Source organism: Heterocephalus glaber, unplaced genomic scaffold (assembly GCF_053883595.1).
Source record: "Heterocephalus glaber isolate CG9 unplaced genomic scaffold, H.glaber_assembly_v1.0 deba00001572, whole genome shotgun sequence".
Lineage (NCBI taxonomy): Eukaryota > Metazoa > Chordata > Mammalia > Rodentia > Bathyergidae > Heterocephalus > Heterocephalus glaber.
Genome location: NW_028258357.1, coordinates 19,221,777 through 19,243,435, shown reverse-complemented (window position 1 = coordinate 19,243,435; position 21,659 = coordinate 19,221,777). Strand labels below are relative to the sequence as shown.

Genomic DNA, 21,659 nt, shown 5'->3' with positions numbered 1-21,659 from the left:
TTTACCTCAGGATTATTCTTTGTAGATACTTGTACAGTCCTCATGTTCATATAAATATTTTAAATGAATCTGTCAGACTATTTTTCAAGTATTATGAAGGTAATAAATGTACTTTAGAACTTTTATGCAGTTGTGTTGTTGCTCACCTAGTTAAGATTCCAAAAACTTATTAGAAGTCACAGCTGAATTTCTTAATTTGCTTTGCAAATTCAGATTCACCTGTTGTATCTCCGACAGCTTTATTTTGAAACTGTGTATTAATTCATTCAGGATTTACTAAGATCTGTTGGCTTCCTTCACTTAAAAATTGTAATAAAGGGCCGGGGATTTAGCTCAGTGGATCCACTGCCTGCCTCGCAAGAGCAAGGTCCCGAGTTCAATCCCCGGTACCAAAAAAAAATTGTATAAAGTTTTGTGTTGCTCAGCTTAATAAAATAACTGTTCAGCATGTTATTATGCATTTCCTCTTCATTATTATTCATATGTTGTATGTAAGATATTTTGTAATGAGCTTAACTATCGCTTTACACAGAGTTTCCATTGATGCTACAGCCAGTTCTCGTGTTTTTGCATTAAAAAATCATCTGTTTATCGCTGCCTCTGATCGATATGTGAATCAGAAACTAAAAGTTTGTATACTGGTTTTTCTGCAGCTTTAATTTCATGGTTGAGATCTTACCATTATTCTCAGTAGGACATCCAGTTATCCAAGTGGGATTAACTTGGGCAAAATGAAGGACAGTTGAGAGATACGAGAGGCTTTCATAGGTCATTCAGCTGGGAAAGGTTACAGCGGGGCATAGTGAACTCGTGCAGGCCTGAGTTATTAGGCAGCAGCTAACAGCTGAGAGTCAGGCCGAACACTAAGGCTGGCGTGTCGCCCTCATTCGCTGCATTCTGCTGCTCTGTGACTTTGTGATTGTAAATGTTTTAGGAACACACTTGGAGCTTGTTTGTATTTTTTATTTAACAGTGTTTTAGACTTTTGGCATTTAACTGTATGTGCATATTCATGTGTGTATGTGTGTATACTCGTATAACATGAACAGTATAATGTGAGAAATTGGAAGGATTTGGGGATGTTTTATTTGCTTCAGAGTTTTTGACAGATTCAGTTTATGTTTGAGTAATCTAAGGAAAAACTTTAACATGATGCACATTCATATTCTAAAGACTAAAATTTTAAGGATATTGATATCTCTGCATTTTAGATTGATAGACAAAATTTATTTTACTTGTGAAGGAATTCCTCTTAACACTTACGTGTAGATACTGAGATTCACAAAAGTAAATTTATTCTAAATGTTGAGTTTGTTAGAAAAAAATGAAATATTGTATACAAGTCATGTTAGCTTCACACCTCAGCTTAACATAGTTCCATGCAAAAAGAGAGCTGCCTATATAACAGGTGCATTTTCATCTAAAAACAAAATCATTCCCCAGTCTTTCTGTAAGTAATGTTTAGTAATTAATCTTTTTTTTTTTTTTTTTGTACCGGGGATCAAACTTGGGTCCTTGTGCTTGCGCAGCAGGCGGCGAAACCACTGAGCGAAATCCCCGGCCCTAATCTTAACTGCTCTTGGATAGTACTACCATTAACAGTAATTCCATCAGTGGCTAAAATGTACAAAACTAAATAATTTTATCTGAAAAGCTAGGTTCTCTCCCACAAAATCTTAAGCAGTGCTTCCTAAAAAGTTTCAGTGACTGTGTCCGCTTAGACTGAGATGGTGTAATGAAGGAGGAGTTCAGTAGGGCAGATGGTAGCTACATAGGAAATCAACTCTGTCTATTAGGGTTGAGCAATTGACCAAATAGTTTCACTAGCTTTATTAAAAGTTTTATTAAAGTATACATCCACATATAGTTCATGTTTATATTGTCATCCTGGAGATAAGTAAAACAAAATTTAAAATTTTTAATCTCATGAATATATTTGCATTTTAAGGAACAGTGTGTTTTTGGTGTTAAGTGTAGCTTCCTCTGTGTCATATTTAAGTGTCAGGCATTTAAAAATGTATATCCCATAATTAAATTACTGGTATTTAAATTTAGAAATATGATCTTCTCTTGATATTTATTACCTTGTGCTTATAAAGAGAAACATCTATTTAAGTAACACGATGGACCCCTTTTGTGAACTGTCTGAAGATTTACGCAAACTACTCTCTACAGCAGAACAATACACAAGACTCTGGAGCACAGGAAAGTGAAGTATCAGAAAACACCGTAACTGTGGCTGAGGACCCCAGATATGCCAGATATCTCAAAATGGTTCACGTGGTAAGCTGCCTCGGGCTGTCTTGTCTGTCTGCAGCCTTGTGTAAATTCTTAACCCTGGAGGCTTCCTTGTTACTTTTCGAGTCTTAGAAAACTCCTAAACCGAGTGACTGAGTTTTCTCTTTCCTATTTTAATCAATTCCCTGATAAAAAAAAGTAACCACAAGTCTAAGCTTTCTCCTGAAAAATAAGTACACTAAATTACCATAGTTCAGTGTTGACAATGTAATTTTTTTTCTTTGCTTTACCCAAGTTGCAAATCTTGGATTCTTGACAGAGAAATGAAAGCATGCTCTTCATTTGGTAAATCGTGACTAATTTAATTCTCATATACTAGCACAAATAATGTTCTTTAAAAATCTACTTGATTCTGCTATTTATCTGTCAGTAATTTGGTTTATAGAAAAGAATGTAAGTCTTGTGGCCATGCAAGATAATGCTTTTAATATTACATAACTTCATAATTCATATTTTTCTCAGAAATTGTGGCATTTCCTGTTAAGTATAATAGCTGAAGTTAGTTTCTTGTCGTGACTATAGAAAGTCCTACTGCAAATAGTGGAAAGAGCTAGTTGTATGTAATTTTTATGTTAATCCAAACATGAACAATTTGGAACATTCTGTCATCAGGCAAAAGCAGCACTAATACTTAAGACTAAAGAACAGAATTGCTTTACTGTTCCTGGCATATTAATCACCAAAATAATTTAAAAGCAGATGCTAACTTTGACATCCATAAAGAGCACATTGGCTAACTCAGAAGCTGTAGGGTAGCAGTGTGGGAAAAGAAACTGCATGAACTTGCCCTGCTTAGCAGAGTACATTTGTCACTTTTGTAATTCTTCCTTGGCAGTCAGTGCCCTGGGCTCTAAGTTTCAGAAAAAAATAGACTTTGGGTAAAAATATATAAAGTTCCTTAGTAAATAAGAATAAAGAAGAGTCCGTTTGAATATGCATCATAACAAAGTACAGTTTTAAAGCTATAACCCTGGAAAGCATACGCTTGAAAGATAGATTTGAAAACTGAATTTTTCAAACAAAGAGAACCTTTCAAATGACCCATGAAATCCTTTCTTGACCTCACTGGTAGAAGACGAGGAAGTCTGCTCAGTGAGATCGTTTCTGGGAGATGGTGCCATAGGGCAGCTGTCACACGGTCTGGCCCCTCACCAGGGTTTCACCCTCCCTTCCGGTTAACCACAGTCACCCTCCATCGGAAAGTTTTAAGTGGACATTTCAGAAATCAGCGTTGCCTAAGTCTGAAGTTGCAGCCTTCTGATGTGGTCCCACTGGGCCAAGTCAGCCCTCTGTCCAGGAAGCCAGACCGTCTGTCACCCACGCAGCCTGGCCGTGGGGCCGACCCGCGCTGTGCCAGTGTGGGCCAGAGGCCTCAGCAGCCCTGGGGTCTCGTGTCCCCCACAGACAAGGGGAGCTACCACTGTCCATTTATCCCACGAACGTTTATTCTGCGCTTCAGGCACTCTGTCAGGTGGTGTCTAGATTTATTTACCCAGTAAAGTTCCCTGACACCATCTGCAATTTCTGTTTTGTTACTAATTACTTAAACAAGTTGCCCTCTGCAGTATATATGTACATGAAGTCACCATTCAGATACTCCCTAGGAGTAGAAGCAGTCTTTCCAGACCCTGAGCAGATGCCCTGCACCTTAGCCGCCCGCTGGCTCTGTTCTCTTCTCCTCACTGCTCGGCCTCCTTGGTGCTCGGGGCAAACACGGGGCATCTGCTGTCCGGCCTTTGCTGCAGCTGTCCTCCCCTCTGCCAAAACACTTCCTGCTTCACTTCCTGCTCACAAGTCATCTTCCACATGAGGCCTTCTTGCCCCCTGCTCTGAGTGACAGTGTCCTCTGGCCAAGTCTGTCGCCCTCTCCTGCTATGGTTTTCAGAGCGAGCAGCTTACACAATGCAAGTTTCCCAGGCCCCACACTGCAAAAGTAGAACTTCTAGAGTCAGAATTTGTGGCCCAGACCAGTGAGGGCAAACCTTTCAGAGCTCCAGTGACCCGAGCAGCCTGCTGCAGCCCACGTGCCCTACATTCCCCAGCAGTGGCCTAGGTCATACGTATTTGAGAAAGAAGGCCTTCTCATAATGAACTGTGAAAGTATTTTAAACTGTGGTAACACCATCAAAATTTTCTTTTAAATATTTAAGAGAATAAATGTGACTCTTACAAACGAGTGACCCTAATCCTCCTGTGGTTCTGGGCACCGAACTGCAGCCCATTCCTTTGGCTCCCGTGTCTGAGGGCTGCAGGGTTCGTGCTCTGCCCAGCATTTTCCTGTGTGCAGCGCCTTTTCCTGCTCAGCCCGCTGCCTCCCTGCATCTCGGGGTGTAGGCCTTGCTGTGCGCTCAGCGTCCCCAGGGTCCTGGAGCTCTGTTGCTTCACGATGGGCATCGTGGACATGGCCTTGCCCACTGTGTCTCCCGTCATTCTCCGACCTGCTTTCCATTCTCATGAGTTGTGGCTCATGTGTGCCGCAGCAGTCTGCAGGGTGATTTTTAAGAAGAAAGAGGAGAGCAGTATTTCACACTACCATCCTAAAACTGGAAGTTCATCTGAGTTAAATCTCACTGTTGTTTTTAGTTTATTGTGCCAACCTGAATCCCAGAATCTTATTACCCGACTTTTATTTCATACTGCTCCCTGTCCTGAATTCCATTCTTTAATCACCCAAAACCACAAATCCTTCCCCATGGAGGCTCCTGCTTTTTTGTCTCTGAACCTAACTTCCCCTCCTCTTGATTACTACATGTCACATTCTGCTCATCTCTCTGTTCTGAGGAATACGTCACTGAACTCTCCCAGATTCTGGCCGCATGAACACAAGGCTGGTGGGGTAATCTTCCGCCACTGACTTATGAAGTTCTTTCTCTGTCTTCATTACAGAGTTCGTCACTTCAGGCCTCCTTCTGTGATATTTGTATATATTCTATCTCCCAGTCAGAAGGGAAGCCTGCGTGGAAGAACAGTATCTTTATTAAGTTCCGTTCACCTTCGTACCTGGCCCATGGAGGTTCTCACTCGGTACTTAGTGGGCTGTGTAGTCCTGCACTGCAGGTCTCCTTTGGGTCTCTTGGAAACATAGATATGTTTCTGTTCCTCATGTTACTAGTTTTAGATATTTGGTAGGACGAAATGAAGGACAGACCAGGTAGAATTTTCCCTCAAGGTTGACATGAGTCTGCTAGTCATTATTCTTTGGATTATGATGACTATGAAACCATTTATCAGTAAACTCTCCTATTTCTTAAGTCTGTCGTGAATGACTATCAGAATCAGAACTGGAAAAACAATGACAGTACCTCCTAGGTTAGAAGGTGGCTCACAGAAGTGGACTTGCCGGAGACCCAGTGCAGTCCATACCGTACCGCTGACCCATTCAACTTCCGTCACTCATTTGGGAAGAATCTCAACTCTGTGTGTGTCTGTACTCCAGGAGGGCGCTGTCCCTTTACACTTCTGTGTCCAATCTTCCAGTCACTTGTTCATTTCCTTGAGTGGTACTGAGGACAAACAGGGTTCTGAGGGGTAAAGATGGAAAGAGAAACACGGGTAACCTCGGGCGCTCAGGAGCGGCCTAACTCCAGCTAATTCTAGAGGTTCCTTCGTTACAAATCGCCTTAGCAACACCACTGAAAAATTTCACTTTCCCGGAAAGATTGTAGATTTTATTAAAATACCCAATTCTTCACTTCAGAGAGCAGCTAAAGTTCCTCTTGCTTATCCAACGCATACTGTTCGGTTTTCATTGTTAATGTAGAGAAAGACTGATAGCAGCAGAATTTAAAGTTCTCCTTCTTCTATTGATAGACTCTCAGACACATTATTGTAGGTCCTTAAAGCTGAGATCTAGAAGCCTACATTCCAGCTGTTCAGGAATCATTTGCGTCAACAAAAAGGAAGACATCAAATCACCTGCCTGTGAGAAAAAACCCAATATATTTATGCCAAAGAATAAAAATCTATACCTGCCATCCTAAAAATCACCTCTGCATACCCCGGAAGGGGAATTGACACCCCAAGTCTGGCGCCTCCCACAGACGGCGCTGTGCACGTTTATGTTCTTGTCCTCTGTGGTGAGACTTCTCCCCAGTGAGGCCCTGACCCCTCTGGTGAGTTCCTTCCCGGGGTCACGTCCTCCGCTCAGTAGCCTCTCGGACTGACGACCCCTTAACCGTCTTGGAACCTTTCTCCCATCTCCATCCTGGGTCGTTGTGTGAGACTGCTCATCCTCTCTAGTGAGACAGAGTGGAAAAGTATTTCTCAGTGTTTTCTCCAAGATACAAAGCTGGAGTTTGCAGACCACCCACATAGCAATTGTTTACTTCAGACAGGAAGACAGAGTCCTCCAGATTATAGATGTGTGTGTACATTGTCGGACATCCTCACTAGCAGGATGACAATCTTCTTTTTCGGCTTCCTTCTTAAGCTGCCATGAGGATTCCTTCCCACGTCCTGGCTCTCTCCTGGAGTGTGTTGCTTTTATAGTGGCCCTGCTTCCTGTGTCACGTGCCTGTAAATCTATTTTAGAACCTAATAATTTCAGCTAGTTACTATGAATGCCTTTGAACAGCAACCGACAGTCTTTCACTGGTCTCACAATTACCAGTTTGCCTGTGGGGTCCGTGCGTTTTCTGTCACGCTTGGGTCACTGCCCAGAAGGCTTACACTTCTGGAAAGTGGTGATGCCTCGGGAGACTGTGCAGCCGCCTAGGTACTCACTGGACCCTCCCAGATTCACAAGCTGCAGTGAGCCGGAGCTGCTGAGCTTTCTCTCCTATCCCCGCATGACCATGTTCGAGTCGGGTCACTTCTCAAGGGCTTGGTTCCCGTATGCATAAAATAAGACCAGAAGTTCCTTCTAGATTTATGGGCTATTAATGGAGCCTCAAACTTGGAAATTGTTATTAATGCAAGTTCCTGGAACACCTGCTGGCAGGCTTTTCTGATTTGTTTTTCCCCTTTTTAAGCAGTTTTTACCCAAGCTTTTTCAGTGAGTAATCCTGTTGTGTTCCCAGTGTGGCGGAGCTGATGCAGATTTAATGCCCGTTGTCATAATAGTGCAGCACATGCCTTCACTGGATTACACGCTGCCTTTCTGACTTAACTGGAATTGTGTGCAGAGGTCACTTTTCCAACAGTTCCCCCCCATTACTGGCAGAGCTCAAGGAAGCCTTTGCCAGTAATAAATTGGGCATTGGAAAGTCCGACTTGCACGCTCGGGAATTAATGACTTGTATTCTTTAAAACCAATTTGCCAGAACAGCCTCTTCAGACACTTAAGACTTTTTTGAGCTCTGTTTTGTTTGGCCTGCTCAGAACGCAGATGGAAACTCCGGTTACAGTTAGGTGGTTCCGGCGGTTCCGGTTCCGGGGCTTCTGTTGCTGGCAGACGCTGCTGCCCTGGGCAGAGGTGACCTCCCTTACCTCAGGGCAAAGTGGCTCCACGCGACAGTGGCTGCTGCTCACGCGGAAGTCGCACGCCTGCACTGCCCTGCGGAGAGCAGTGCTTCAGCAAGGCGCAGTTCCCAGGAGAGGGTTACATTTGGGAACCTTTTGGAGGAGGCTGCTCTCCGTGGTCTAGAACCCCAGGTGGTTCCTTCTCACCGGTCCATAGCAGTAGTCAGAGCTGCGGTTCAGACTGCCGCAGCCGAGGAGCATCAGAGCAGTTGGCTGGAACAGCACGTGCTGTTTGCAGGGGTGTGATAGCCTGTATTTCATTTCTTTTATAAGACCTAGAGCTCACTAGCCAGTATCAAAATCAGGCTTTGTTGAATACATGAACATTTTAGGGATAGAAATTTTTTTTTTTTAGTACTAGGAGTGAAACAGGGCCTTTCACACTGAGAAAAATCCCCAGCCCCTTTTATTTTTTATTCGAGACAGAGTCAGGCTAAGTTACTAAGTTGCCCAGGCTGGGATCAAGCTTGCAACCCTCCTGCCTCCCAGAGTGCTGGGCTTTTAGTATATGTGCTGCTAAAGCGGGCACAGAGCACTGGGATTATAGGCACAATTTTCTATTTTTGCAATGTTTAACTTTACACTGTTCAGGGAAGAGAAAAGCCGCTTGTCCAATGACTTGATTTCCCACACATACAAATGTAGATAAAGATGTAAGAGAACATTTGTCCGTTTAACTAATAGTGTAATTTAGCTGACTTTGAAAATATTTTGTCCTTCCCACCACTTAAACAGTACTTAACATCACTTAAACAGTAGCAAGGTTTGCTTGACTACAAGTAAAAGAAAGACATGAAGGGCAGCAGAGAGGCGACTGGCTGTCCCCGTGCAGTGGACGAAATGGAGCTCAAGTTTGCTGTTGCCCGTGTGGCCAGAGGACCTAGAAACACACGTTTTTGTCACATTTTTGGCAAAGAACTGCCAAAGCTACCTAGTCTCCACCAAAATTAGTGAACTGGCCTCTAAGGAAGCCATGTATGCAGAATTGCTACGTCAGTTTTTCGGATTATGATTTTTTTCTTTTTTCTTTTTTTTTGGTGTGGGGGCGGGGGATCGAACTTGTGAGGCAGGCGATGGAACCACTGAGCTAAATCCCCAGCCCAATTATGATTTTTTTCAATCATTCTGGCTGCCCTTCGAACCCTCTGCATATTACCTAGAACATTGGGGAGCTCAGGGAACATGTTAAGAAGTATTGTGTTTAAATTACGTATTTGCCCTTTTAGGTATTTATTCTCTTTTTTTAAAATTTCTTGTTTGTTTTGTTTTCTTTTTTGGTACCAGGGATTGAACTCGGGTCCTTGTGCTTGTGCAGCAGGTGGCGAAACCACTGAGCTAAATCCCAGCCCTGTTTTGTTTTGTTTTTTGAGACAGGGTCTTACTAGATAGTTGACGCTGGCCTTGAACTCACTATGCAGCCCAGGCAGGTCTCACACTCAGTGATCCTCCTGCCTCAGACTCCTGAATACTAGGATTACAGGTGTGCGCCACCACACCTGGCCAAAAAAAGAAAAGAAAAAGAAAACTCTTACACTATATGTTTGTTAGCAATAACTAATGACTTGCTCGGTTTGGGTTATAAATTTGCTTTTCCTGATGTGTGATAATGACAGGAAGTGAGTGCGTACTCCTAAGTTATTTGGTTGTCAGGATCTATTTCATGTGCCTGCCTTTATTCGTTTATTCTTCTTCACTAGTGTCACTTACCATGATCTTACAGCTCAGAATATTTGAACTCTGTTGTCTTGTCTTCCTTCACAGCTGTCCGTAGATGGCATTCCCTTGCATGGGAGTTCATTTGGGAACAGCTTGCTCCAAGGACTAGTCCTTCACTGTAACTATTTTTGTTTAAAAAGTCTCTAGAAAATATATTTGGAGTTGTGACACGCAGGAGGGGTTGGTATTCTGAATCACATTTCAGAACAGTCACACAGGGCCAGGGATTTAGCTCAGTGGTTTTGCCGCCTGCTGCGCAAGCGCAAGGACCTGAGTTCAATCACCCGTACCAAAAAAAAAAAGACCAGTCACACACCAGCAGACTGGCATTTGTACGCTGCTGCCAGTCTCCATTAGAGCTGTAGATGGACATTTGGCCACAGTACACTGGAGATGATTGGGCATTAATTTTAATTAAAAATAATTTCAAAGGGGGAGTAAGTGAAACATGAGAATTAAAAATAATCCTTAGAAAGTAATGATAAATTTAGTATGGTAAATCTGTCAAATCAGTCTTTCTTAAGTATAAAAAGTGTGTTCAACAAACGTATTTCTTCAGGAACGTACTGAATAAGACAATCATAATATACTTTTCAGGCACATTACCACTGTTGGAAAATTAACTCAGAAATGACTATTCTGTGATTTAAATCAGAAGACTCATCTTTATAATCAATTACTACTAAGAATTTCATGCTTTATCACTTTTTTTTGAGACAGGGTCTCACTATGCAGTTCAGGCTGACCTTGAACTCACTGTGTAGCCCAGGTTGACGTCAAACTCACTATGATCCTCCTGCCTCAGCCTCCCAAGTGCTGGGATTACAGGTTTGCACCACTGGCCTTAGCTATTTTATATCACTTTTACTGCTATGTTTAAAGGGTTTTTTTAAGTCCTCTAGAATAGATAAATGCAGTAATGTTTTCAAAAACTGAGCAACTTCTTGCTTAGTTGGAGTAGCAAATTCCAAAGCAATTTGTTTTTGTTACTGGGGATCTAACTCAGGACCTTGCACTTGTGAGGCAGGCCAGGGAACCACTGAGCTAAATCCCCGGGCCCAAGCAATTTCTTTTTTTTTTTTTTTTTTTTCGTACCGGGGATGGGACTCAGGACCTTGCACTTGTGAGGCAGGTGCGGTACCACTGAGCTAAATCCCTGGCCCTAAAGTGATTTCAGTAAAAATTCTTTTGAATTCCTAGAAAGTAAAAGCATAAACTTTGGAAAATTCTAAGTAATAGATGGTTCTAAAAAGGAGTATCATTTGAGTGAAATGGGGTGCCTATTCATGACAGGCCTACCAAAGCAAGCCTTTAAAATCCTAGACACTGCTTTTGCATTATAATGAAGGGAGGGAAATGAGTCTTCCACAGCTGAAAATTACTCTTAAATCAACAAATACAATTAAGAAAACACTTTTGCACCTTTTGGTCATTAAGGTTGGAGGTTTGTTATGTTACAAATATAATCTACAGGGGAGGAGGGAAAACCCATGCAACTGTGTTGTGAACAATATGTCCCTAACAGGGGACCCCTAAGTTTCTGAAATAATTTCCTTAAAGGTTTTTTTTCATAGGCATTCAGAGTAAGCTTAGTTCCTTATTCCCAAAAGGCACAGACAGAACTGCCCATGCACATTTATTTTATGAATAAAGTTATAGTAATGGACTAGCGGGCTCCTGTGGCCCTGGTCCTCGCTAGTACCACTTTGCCCAGTTTTCACACAAGCTGTTCCTTTGTCTTTAGAGATAACTCACAGCAGTCGGTTACAGAGGTATTTACTTCAAAACTCATCTTTTGAGAATCCTTGAAACAGGAATAATTTACTACTTTTTTCATAGAAACCACCGTGTATAGTGCTAGTCAAGATTTGTGAGCCTCTTTTTGACCCACAAATCAAGTTTCAACTAACTATCACAGTGAAGAAGAGATATTTAAATCAGTCTGGTAGCCTTTCACTGAAAGCTTCAGAAGGAGAAAAGATAATTGAGCCTATTTTTTTCTTTTGTGTTCAGTAAACAGTTATCTATCATATATAATATGTAAAAATTTATCTTACATGTAAGTTTCTAAATGCCACCTATATTTAAAATAGCACTGTAGAAAGTCAGAAGGCAAAGATATGGTTGAGTCCATTGCACACAGTTGAAGCCCAGAGAGCCGGATTGGAGGTCTGGCTGCTCTTGTCTAAACCATGGATCTCCTCAGTCCCACCCGTCCCTGCATGCAGACAGACGGTCCTGTCCACCTCTCGACTCATTTGACCTTTTTTTATTGTTGCTCTAAGTAAGAAAATACTTCCTACTTTCCAACTTTCATAACTGAACTGTGACTGAAACTCATAAAATGAGAGAAAAAAGCAAATATAACAGGCATTTTTTATTTTTTAAAAAAACATTTATCTTTGTTAAACTGAAAAGGTTTTTTCTTCTAAAACTTTACAAAAATTTCAACGTGATTTAGAAAAGAAACTTAGTAGTTTGGTTTTCATTAGCACCATAAGAAATATACATAAATATTGGCAGACCTTTAAACTTCCAAACAGTCTTGTGATTTAAGAAACAACTGTTTAACCATAGTGCCGCCATGATAATTTCATTAGCATGGCTTCTTGGTACACTTTCTCCAGTGACGCACATGCAGATGTAATGTTTTGGAACATCAGGCTTATGGCTGCTCTCGCTCTGTCTCTTCATTACTTACATTGGACAAACTGTCGTTGTCCCTTGCCAAAAACTCCCACAGTTCCGTAGGCTTCAGTTTTGAGGTCGCTGGTGTCCTCTCTAGACCACCAGTAGCTTCATTTCTCGATGACTAGAAGTTGGGCTCTTCTTTTTGCTGCCGACCAAACCAGACTGTTGCTTGATGTCTCGGGAAGAATACAGCAACCCAACACATTTTCCACACAGCATCACTGGACACATTGCATTGCAGCAAAACCCTTTTGAGTGCATCCTTTGGGACCTAGGCCAGGTCACCCTTTTTTCCAGCTTCGTGGGATTTGCATAGGTGTGATGATGATTTTCTAAGAGGGTAAAATATCTATTTTCCTTTACCTGTGTCCATGCACAGAAGTGAGTACAGACCTACCAGATCTTGGGGATGTGTGAACTCTTCTGTGAAAGCCAGTTCCAAGAAGCTAAGGTTAAAATACTACTGCTGTTATCCAGGTTTCTGTTCATGCTTCTGCTCTGACCAGTTCCATGAAACCAGTGCTAAAATAAGCAGCGTCTGTACTTCCCCCAGCCTCCCTCCCCAACCCCATACACAATTTATTTGTTGTATTTTAGGAAACTTAAAATATTTGTTTCCTTTTTGTTTTCTCTGCTTCATAACTTATTTACATGACTTCCAATGATGTCCTGTGTGTTTATGCTAATGTATAATAAATCTCATCATTGAGTTTCTAGAAAAACCCTATAGCATCAAACTGTAGTTAGTAGAGGCTGGAAGTCTTTTTAAAAGAAGTATGACATTAACTGTGCTCTTTTTCCCTTTTTTCTTTAGCACTTCAGTGTTTTCTAATGAAGTGTTCGAAACTCCTAAATTTCTGTTATCCAAAATAGTTGAATGGTAATTAAGTTATCAAATTAAATTCCTTGCCATTGTATTAGTCTGCTTTTTCCTCTACTACTAAAATTAAATTAATTTTGTCATTAGGTAAGTTTTGGTTTTGCTCAAGTCATAGTTCAAGGTAATTAACGATTCTACTTTTAATCTCTTGCTTTCTCATTTCCAAAGATGACTCTGTTCACGTTAGCAAGTGGGCTTTTTACAAAATCTTTCATTTTTCTTAAGCTTAATACATTACTAACGGACAGAGTTTTATTCTCCTCTCTTTTGAGGAAAAGCCTGTGGTCATTCGCTTTTCAGAATACATTAAAGTCGCCTCCTGGAACAGTGGGGTGCTCAGGGGTGCGGCCCAGGAGAGGGTTCTGCCTTGCTGCTTTTTGTCCTGATCCATCTCATATTGAGAACGCACTGAAGGATCTCTTTTTTTCTGAACCTCCATAGCTAGATTTTGCTGATCCATAGTAGGAAACAGCACAGTTACGGCGATAAGGGTAGCACGGGGCCTACGCACAGCCTCCTCGCCTGGGCGCCTGTAGCGAGTCCCGAGTGGCTTCTGACACCACTGCCTGAAGCGAGGGTCGCTCTTCCTAGAATCATCTTTCCTGAACATTTTTAAAGTAAATGAGGATGAATTCTCTTGAAATAAAATTTTCTGATTTAGAGAGATGAAGATTATGGTTAGTGATGACCTATCTTAATTTGGCAAGATCTGCAATATTTCTGTAAAAAATATAAGGTCCTTAACCTTGAAGGCTTTCATGTTGAATTTGGCTTTCATGTTTGTTCTTATGCTTGCCTGGACTTAAACTCAGATTTTAGTAGGAAATGTAATATAAAATCTGAATTTTGGAGGGGAGGAATAGCTGGACAAACACGTACTTATTCTTTAAAAAAAAATGAGACAAGTGTATTACATACAACAGATGGTTTAGAGACCTGTACATTTCTGGGTCTGTGTTTTTCACTTTAAGCAAACTCCTACCCACCTTGCAGAGTCAGCCCAAAGATCACGTCCGGGTGATTGCGTCCCCAAGCACTCCGACGGCCCGAATCTAGCGTTGCCCCGAGCACAGGCCTCTGCTGTCACCGTGACGTGGGACACTGAGGTGCAGGGTTGTGGGAGCAGACTTCTGCCACTGACCACAGGACACTTGCTTCGAGCCACCCTGAGGGTACCTGAGGCCAGGAAACTCGAGGGACAACTGCAAAGGAGCCTTAGCTGGGTGCCGGAACAGCGCCACCTCAGGAGCCACCATGCTGTCGTGTGTGAGAGGGGCAGGCCGGAAGAGGGCAGGCACAGTGCCGAGTGGCTGGCTTTGCCCCGATGGATGGCCTGCTCCCTCTGCCGCCCGAGCTGAGGAGGTGGTGAGGCGGCGGTCTGACCCCATGACCCTCCTAGGTGTCAGGATGATGTCATCCAAGCCCTCAAATCTAAGCCGTCAAATTAGGGTCTGCATCCATGGAGACGGTGCAGAGGAGGTGTTGACAGGGACTTGAGGTTGTATCTTTTCCCCCTAGAGCACTGCTATTTATCCTTTATGAGTTTTCTTTTCAAGTAAATCTGTATTTATATCTCATGACTCCTTAGTGTTTTCATACTCTTTACTTGAATGCTAAAATTCACACACTCTGAATATTTTTGCAACTCAGTACACTTCTGCGTTCGTCATTGCTTCGTGTTGGTATCTTCGTGTTGGAATTGGTGCTGGGAAGGTGTACAATGCAGTACCAGAGGGTCCTTGAATTCTGTTTGGTCTCTGTGCCCAAGTGGTATCCAAGTGGAGCAGGACCGTTTGCTTATAAAAGAACATTAACATGGCTATGTTTGTTAGGATTAGCTCTGAAATCTTTATTTTTATTTGAAGAGACACTCATTTGCATAGCTAACTTCACTGTATTGCTCCAGCTAGTGTTTTAATCACTTCAGTTACCAGTGTTTTCTTTCTTTAGTAGTGTGAGAGACAGAATGTGACCTCTGGTTTCTGTACAGCAGAATTAGTAATGAAGAACCTTAAAGAATTTAATTTGGACCTGTGTGGTATTGGATAGCAGTGATTCCATTAAGTCAGTGTACAGTGGAAGCTTACATTATTCACGTGCTTTGCACTTACTGACATAAAAGCAAAGTAACGATTTTCAATAATGAGGCATCTAAAGTCTTGTGTTAGGGGTACGTGGAGACAGAGTGAAGGAGGCGTTTCTAATGGCTGACTTGCTATCTTACCTCTTTTACTTAGGGAGTTCCGGTGATGGCGATAAGAAACAAAATGATATCAGAAGGACTAGACCCAGATCTGCTTGAGTGAGTAATTTTTCTAATTGGATTCCTGTCAAGATATCGAATATATCAGTTATAATAAAAATACTTCACGCTCTTTTTTCCTGTATAGTATTTTATATTTGACGAAGCCATCTTCATAAATAATGTCTACATTTAAAATACTCTGTGCCACTAACACCAGCTCTTACACATTCTAAGAGCAGTTTCAGTAGGATCAGTGATGAATCCAGGTACCCTAAGGATCCAGGATGCTATGGCAGTCTTTTTTCTCATGCTACCTTTTTCGAAGGAGCACTGTATTATCTACCAACATTTCACTTTAGATTTCATTGTATAGAAAATTTATTCTATCGTGACCTAAGTTAAGCCAGATTGAGAAATAAACAGAGCAAAAAATTATCCTAGGTGCACATTAATGGTTGTGAAGCTAGATAACAGTATGAGTTTTATAAAATATTTTTTGAGAAATGCTAAAAAACAGTAGCTTAGAACTTTGATAATTCATTGCACTCCAAACAAATCTGGCTACATGGTTCACCCTGGGTACAGTGAGTCGTAATAGTTTCCTCAGAACTGTTCTGTCTTGCAAGTGCCTTAGATGCTTGTCCAGAGTCTTTCTGTCCGGGGTTCCAGGTGGCCTGGAGTTGTCCAGTCGTTCATGCTGAACTAGTGCTATGCTTTGGAGTATCTCTCGGCCCCGCCCTTCACAAAGGGAGGTGAAGCACCATGAAAGGTTTTTCTCATACCTTATCCTCCAAAACACAGAATAAGATAAGGACATTGTTGAAGTCAGCGAGAACAGAGCTCCAACACCGACATGCATGTGCCATGTTTCCAGGAAGCAGATGGTTGGAGTGACTGCCCTGGCTCAGGAGCTGGAGCTGAGGCATCTCTGGCATGTTTGACATTGGTTCTGGAAACTGTCTCTGACACCTGAAAACCAGTGGATTGTGACATGTATTTTAATGTGCGTTGGACATTGACTTAGTCCAGTGTTGGTACTCACTGGGATCTATTTGTATTTGCCTTTGACCTTTCTTGTGGACATACTCGGTGGACTCCCAGAGGGCTAAGATGACCCTTACAATGGTAACGTTTCCCCCTAGAGAAAACATAATGAATGGAAAGCCAGTGCCCTAGAAGGCAGCGTATGTGGGGTATCCAGCCTCAGCCTGCTACTGGCTTTTTTCATTCCTGTCCAGGCTCAACCTCAGAATCCCTTAATTCAACCCGAGATTCATACACAAACCGGAAATCACCACTGCTTCTACCCTCTTTCCGACCCGTCCTGCCTCAGTACAGGAGTTCTGATTAGTTCTCTTCCAAGCCATGCACTAAAGCCAGGGGGTATGTTCACGCCTCATTCCTGCTTCCAGCTGCCTGTTCTGTCCACCGCTTCACACGTAGCCTGACACCTGAGCGTCACGAGCCTGTGTCCTGCAGCCACAGCAGACTGCATGGAGTTCTCTGTGGGAATCAACTTCCTGTTCTCTTGGGTGTCTTTAAATGTTTTCCCTGCTGCCTGTAGAACCCCCTTCCCACATCTTACTGCCTGGCCAGTGTCTTATTCTCCAAGAATCCATTCAGCATCACCGTTTTAAGAAGCCCTCAGGTGGCTCCAAGGAGTCTCTCGAGCACTGGGCCACCTGGATCTCCGGATCTCCCCGGGTGGGTCCAAGCGTGTGTCTGTGACTGCTGAGAAGCATCCCAGATGGGATGGGACCGCCAGGTGGTGCCAAGACCAGGGAGGAGATCCAGGAACGGCCCAGCCCACACTGTCTTCTGGCAGAGCCACCGGCAGTGCTCCTGACCCATTACCTCAGGGTCACCTGGCCGGCCAGGGTGGGGCCCCTGGAGCCTGTCACCACCGCTGGCAGGGCAGTGCCAGCCAGTGCTGCTGCATCTCATAACCTTGCTCTCAGAGGAGCTCTGGGGCTTTGGGGTCAAGTTTACGTGGAAGTTGGGGAAAATGCCGCCTATAGTTTGTTACTTAGAAAGCAGGTCAAAGGTGTAAGATGAAATGTTGAGGAGTCTTTTGCTCCATGTTTTCAGATTTCTATTTTATTTTGCAAATTAACATTATACTTAGATATCAAATAGCCAAAAGTTGAAATTTTTATCTCTCGGGGAGAAAGTTTAGAAAAAATATATTCAGTGTATCTAATATTGGAATGAAGAAAATGAAAAGATTTAATTTTTTATAAAACTCTTTATATTGACATTGAAATGGGAAAAAATTTTACTATAATTTTTTAAAACCTTTAATATTGAGTGAAATCAGTATTCACCGAGAAGTACAGTATTGTATTAAATATAAACCTATTGTTAAGTTTTAAAAGAAAAACAAAACTGATTTATATGTATTTTAACCTTATACTCTTTCTGAATTTTGACTCATTTTTGGTTGAGGTCAACCTAGCAGCTTCTTCAAAAAGTTCTGTTTTTTAAGATAAATGAGTTTAAATTTAAACTTTTTAAAAATTTGCTTACATTAAGAATTTTAGTAAGAATCTTGATGTCACAAGTTATGTATATATGCTTCATAAAATGTAGCTGCCAACCTGATGTTTTTTTTATAATCAGTCAATATTGAGATTTTTAAAACTCTACATGAAACATTGTGAATAGTTATGATTTATGTATTTTATGCACCTCGTTGATGTACTTTAGTGATGTCTTTATATATTTAAAATAGTAAGACCCCGCACTATTAGAAGCCTATCTGGAGCTCAGCGGGGAGTGTGCTCTTTGGGTTTGCAGAAGCTGAACTGCAGGCCCATAGTTTGAAGGTAATAATCTTTTCAAACGCTTCTGAAAACTCCTTTCCCCAAATAACAAGTGAAAATGAAAGATCCGGGGGGGTGGGCAGGATGGAGTAAACATTTTGATCGGAGCGGAAAGACCCACGTTTCTGTGTCGCCTGAACAGAGGGATCCAGCGGAAGCAATGCTGTTGCTCCGAGTTCTATGATTGCTATGAACATCAGTGTAAGGCGTTTTAACTTGGGAGGTGCTTCGCCATACGCCTCATTCGCTCCTTGTGGTTTCTTGAGGTTTCTCTCCTTTGATACCCAAGAGAACTAGTGCATACTTTTTGTTCTCTTGGCAATTTCCATCCAAAATAGCCTTGTTTATTTGACAATGAGTGAGGGTAGACAAAACCAGTACTGGAATTCAGAACTCTGTTCACTGTTGACAGGAATATAAATGATGCATCTGCTGTGGAAAACACTGTGGTTGTTCCTCAAAAAATTAAAAATAGGATTGTTATGTCATCCAGCAATTCACTTCTCTCTGAGGTGCATCCCAAAGGAACCACAAGTGAGATCTCAGAGAGATCTTTGTATGCTCGTGTTCAGCATTATTCACAGTCGCCAAAGCGTGGAAGCACGCCAGTGTCCCCTGAGAGAGGAAGGGATCAGTAAGTTCTGGTATATAAAGAAGGGAATAGTATTTAGCCTTGAAAAGGAGGGCAGTTCTGATGCATGCTAAAACATGGATGGCCCTTTGGGGCATAATACTAAAGGAAATAAGTCCATCACAAAGGGAGAAATGTATGACTTCGCTTTGCTCCAGTATCTGTGGCACTCTGGCTCGTGCCCATAGAAGGAATAGTGGCTGCCAGGCCCCAGAGAGGAGGGAATATTGTTTGACAGGTGGAGTTTCGGTTTGCAAGATAGGAGCTCTGGGTGGGCAGTGGTGATGGGTGTACACTTTCTACCTAGCGCTGCTGAGTGCGCTCAGCATGACGGATTGTGTGCTTTAAACAGTGACGATGGGGCTGGGCATGTAACTCTGTGGGGATGCACTTCCCTAGCGTGTGCACTAACACAAGGTAACGCCCGCACATACACACACAAAAGAAAAAGCAGTGAAGCTGGTAAATGTTATGCCGTGTGTATTTTACCGCAGTAGCAGAACAAGCAAACTGAGGACAGATAGCGGGTGAGGGGGTGAGGATGTGGAAGCCGGAGCCCCCACAGGCTGCAGAGCTGAGTGTGGAACCAGCTGGCAGGTCCTCACAAGCCCAGCAGGGCTGCCGGGAGACTGCAGGTGCAGGCGAGCCTCAGAAACACTCACAGGGAAGCCGTACACAGATGCTCGGATAGTGTTTTCCTAACAGAAGAGGCGGGCGGTGCGGGCCTGATGGGGTGTGATGGGGACGGTACCTGTGGGTGAGAGAAGCTGACCCCAGGCCCAGCGCCTAGGAGCTCCCTCCGGCAAGGCAAAGCGTACAGCACAGGCCAATCCAGAGACAGGGAGCAGCCTTTTGTCCCCATGTTTAGTGACACTGTCAGATACACGAAAATATGGAAGCCATTCTTTGAGTAACTAGTAGACTATACTTTTTTTTTGGTCTTGGGGATCGAACTCGGGTCCTTGCGCTTGTGCGGCAGGCAGCAAAACCACTGAGCTAAATCCCCGGCCCTAGACTATACATTTTAAGTAACAATTCTACTTACTGAGTGTCCTAAATCTTTAATAAGATCCCAGGGCCTGAGGCAGAAATTAAGTCTTTAATTGTTTTTAATTACTAGGACACAGCAGCGGTATTATTCTAACATTTCCTCTGCCCTTCCCCCAAACTATGCTTGGCTTGCCAGTTTCCTTTCTCCGCAAGAGACTAGAGGCTGAGCGGTGGCGCCGCTGTGATGAGCTGGTGATTCCCGAGGCAGTGCGATGGCACCGTCACCCTTCAGCCTGGCTCGCGGCAGCACACGTGTGCACGCTGGGCTTGACCACTGTTACGTCTCCCTGCTGTACCTGGGAGATCATGCGCTGCTGCTATTTTTACTAACTCATACCTTTTTATATTCATCTAGAGGTCAAACTTCAAAGTGAGGACATTCCACGAATATTAAGAACCTTCCTTGACCAAGCACTTTTCTCCTCTGCTAAATTTCCAGCCAGTTTCTGTATGTATTTAGGCTTTTTGAGACAGGGTCTCGCTATGTAGCCCAGGCTGGCCTTGAACTCACAGAGAGCCCCCTGCTTCAGCCTCCCCAGTGCTGAGATTACATAAGGTATGCCCCACCACATCCAGCAGTTGCCTGTTTTGTAGTAGCCATTCCGGAACTCTTCCCCGTCTCTAAGTTTCTCCTTGCAGCGTTCCTGAACACAGGGCTTTCCTTTTCCTTCCGTTTCCCCCTCGCCTTTCTCAGCACTGTGTCTGCTGGGGCAGCCGGCCTTCGCCCTGGTCATGCCGGCCTCCGCCTGGAGCTGGATCTGCGTGGCAGTGAGCAGCAGAGGTGCTGAAGTAGCTTCACCGTCAGGCTGGCGGAGACCGAAGGACCCAGTCGCCGCGGTCCAGTCCGGGCGAGCGCGCACGGGGCCCTCCGTGAGGGGCGCAGCTGGCCGGCTTCCTGGCCGCTGCCCCAAGGGGAACCTAAGCGCAGGTGCTGAGTGCCTTTCTTCAGCTGGGAAAACCCCAGGACTGTTTCCCTTCTCTTTCAGGAGGCCGGACGCAACCGTGCCTGACGGCGGCAGCGAGAGGACCATGGGAGAGAGCTCAGACAGCGAGTCCTTCAGCGACTGAGCCGCCACATGTGAGCGCCTCCCTCGGAGCCTGAACTCTCTCCATCCGGAGGAGTCAAATGGCCTTGCATCCCCCACCACGCTTCCGCTGTTACAATGAAGCATTTATAGCTTCCCAGTGCCTCTCGTTACCACAGCAGAGGGCTCCGAAATGAAAAACAGAAGAACCTGGACTGCAGTGAGTGCCTCAGTACCAAGATGGGGTGTTCGGGGTCCGAGTGGCTCCCCAACATGGAGCTCCTGTGAGTTTGGAAATCAAAAGTAGACTCATTGCAAAAATAAATGAATTATACAATTTTTGAAAGCTGTAGTGTGAAATACGTACTTTTTTGTTTTGTTTTGTTTCTTGAGACAAGGTCTCACTATGTTGTCCAGACTAGTCTTGAACTCACTATGTAGCCTAGGCTGGCCTTGAACTGGAAGGAGTGATCCTCCTGCCTCAGCCTCCCCGTGTTGGGATTACAGGCCTGCACCACGCCCAGCAATTATGTATATTTCTATGGAGAACTCTTAAATTCCTGGCAGAAAGTAATACTGGATGGAAATTTTCTGTGACACCTTGAAATAGGAGACCTGGAAGTTTTTATTAGCATACACGCTTGATCAGTGCTTCATATATTACCAGTCAGATATCTTCATATTTAGTATCAAATAGAAATGTTGAAGGCATTTACAGTGTAGTTTAGAATGAGCAAGAGTCGTTCTCATCACCTCCCTTACATTGCCTAAGCAAAAATAATTGGATTTGCACAGTTAAAATGTTCTTCTCACCCCACCTTGCACATAATTCTTCCTACTT

The 21,659-nt window shown here is 43.3% G+C and overlaps 1 protein-coding gene across 5 annotated transcripts in view; it reads left to right on the top strand.

The window, feature by feature from the left end:
- Washc3 (WASH complex subunit 3) overlaps window positions 1–21,164 on the top strand; it is a 32,284-nt gene extending 11,120 nt beyond the window's left edge. For 4 of the 5 annotated variants that reach the window (XM_021258409.2, XM_004844847.3, XM_004844849.3 and 1 more), the window contains 3 exons: window positions 2,176–2,283; window positions 15,283–15,347; window positions 20,780–21,164. In XM_021258409.2, the coding sequence (XP_021114068.1) occupies window positions 2,176–2,283; window positions 15,283–15,347; window positions 20,780–20,861 (255 nt within the window). In that variant the 3' untranslated portion in view covers window positions 20,862–21,164. The remainder of the gene's footprint in view (window positions 1–2,175; window positions 2,284–15,282; window positions 15,348–20,779) is intronic. The other variant, XM_004844848.3, reaches the window with a different exon arrangement.
- The last annotated feature ends 495 nt before the right edge of the window (window positions 21,165–21,659 follow it).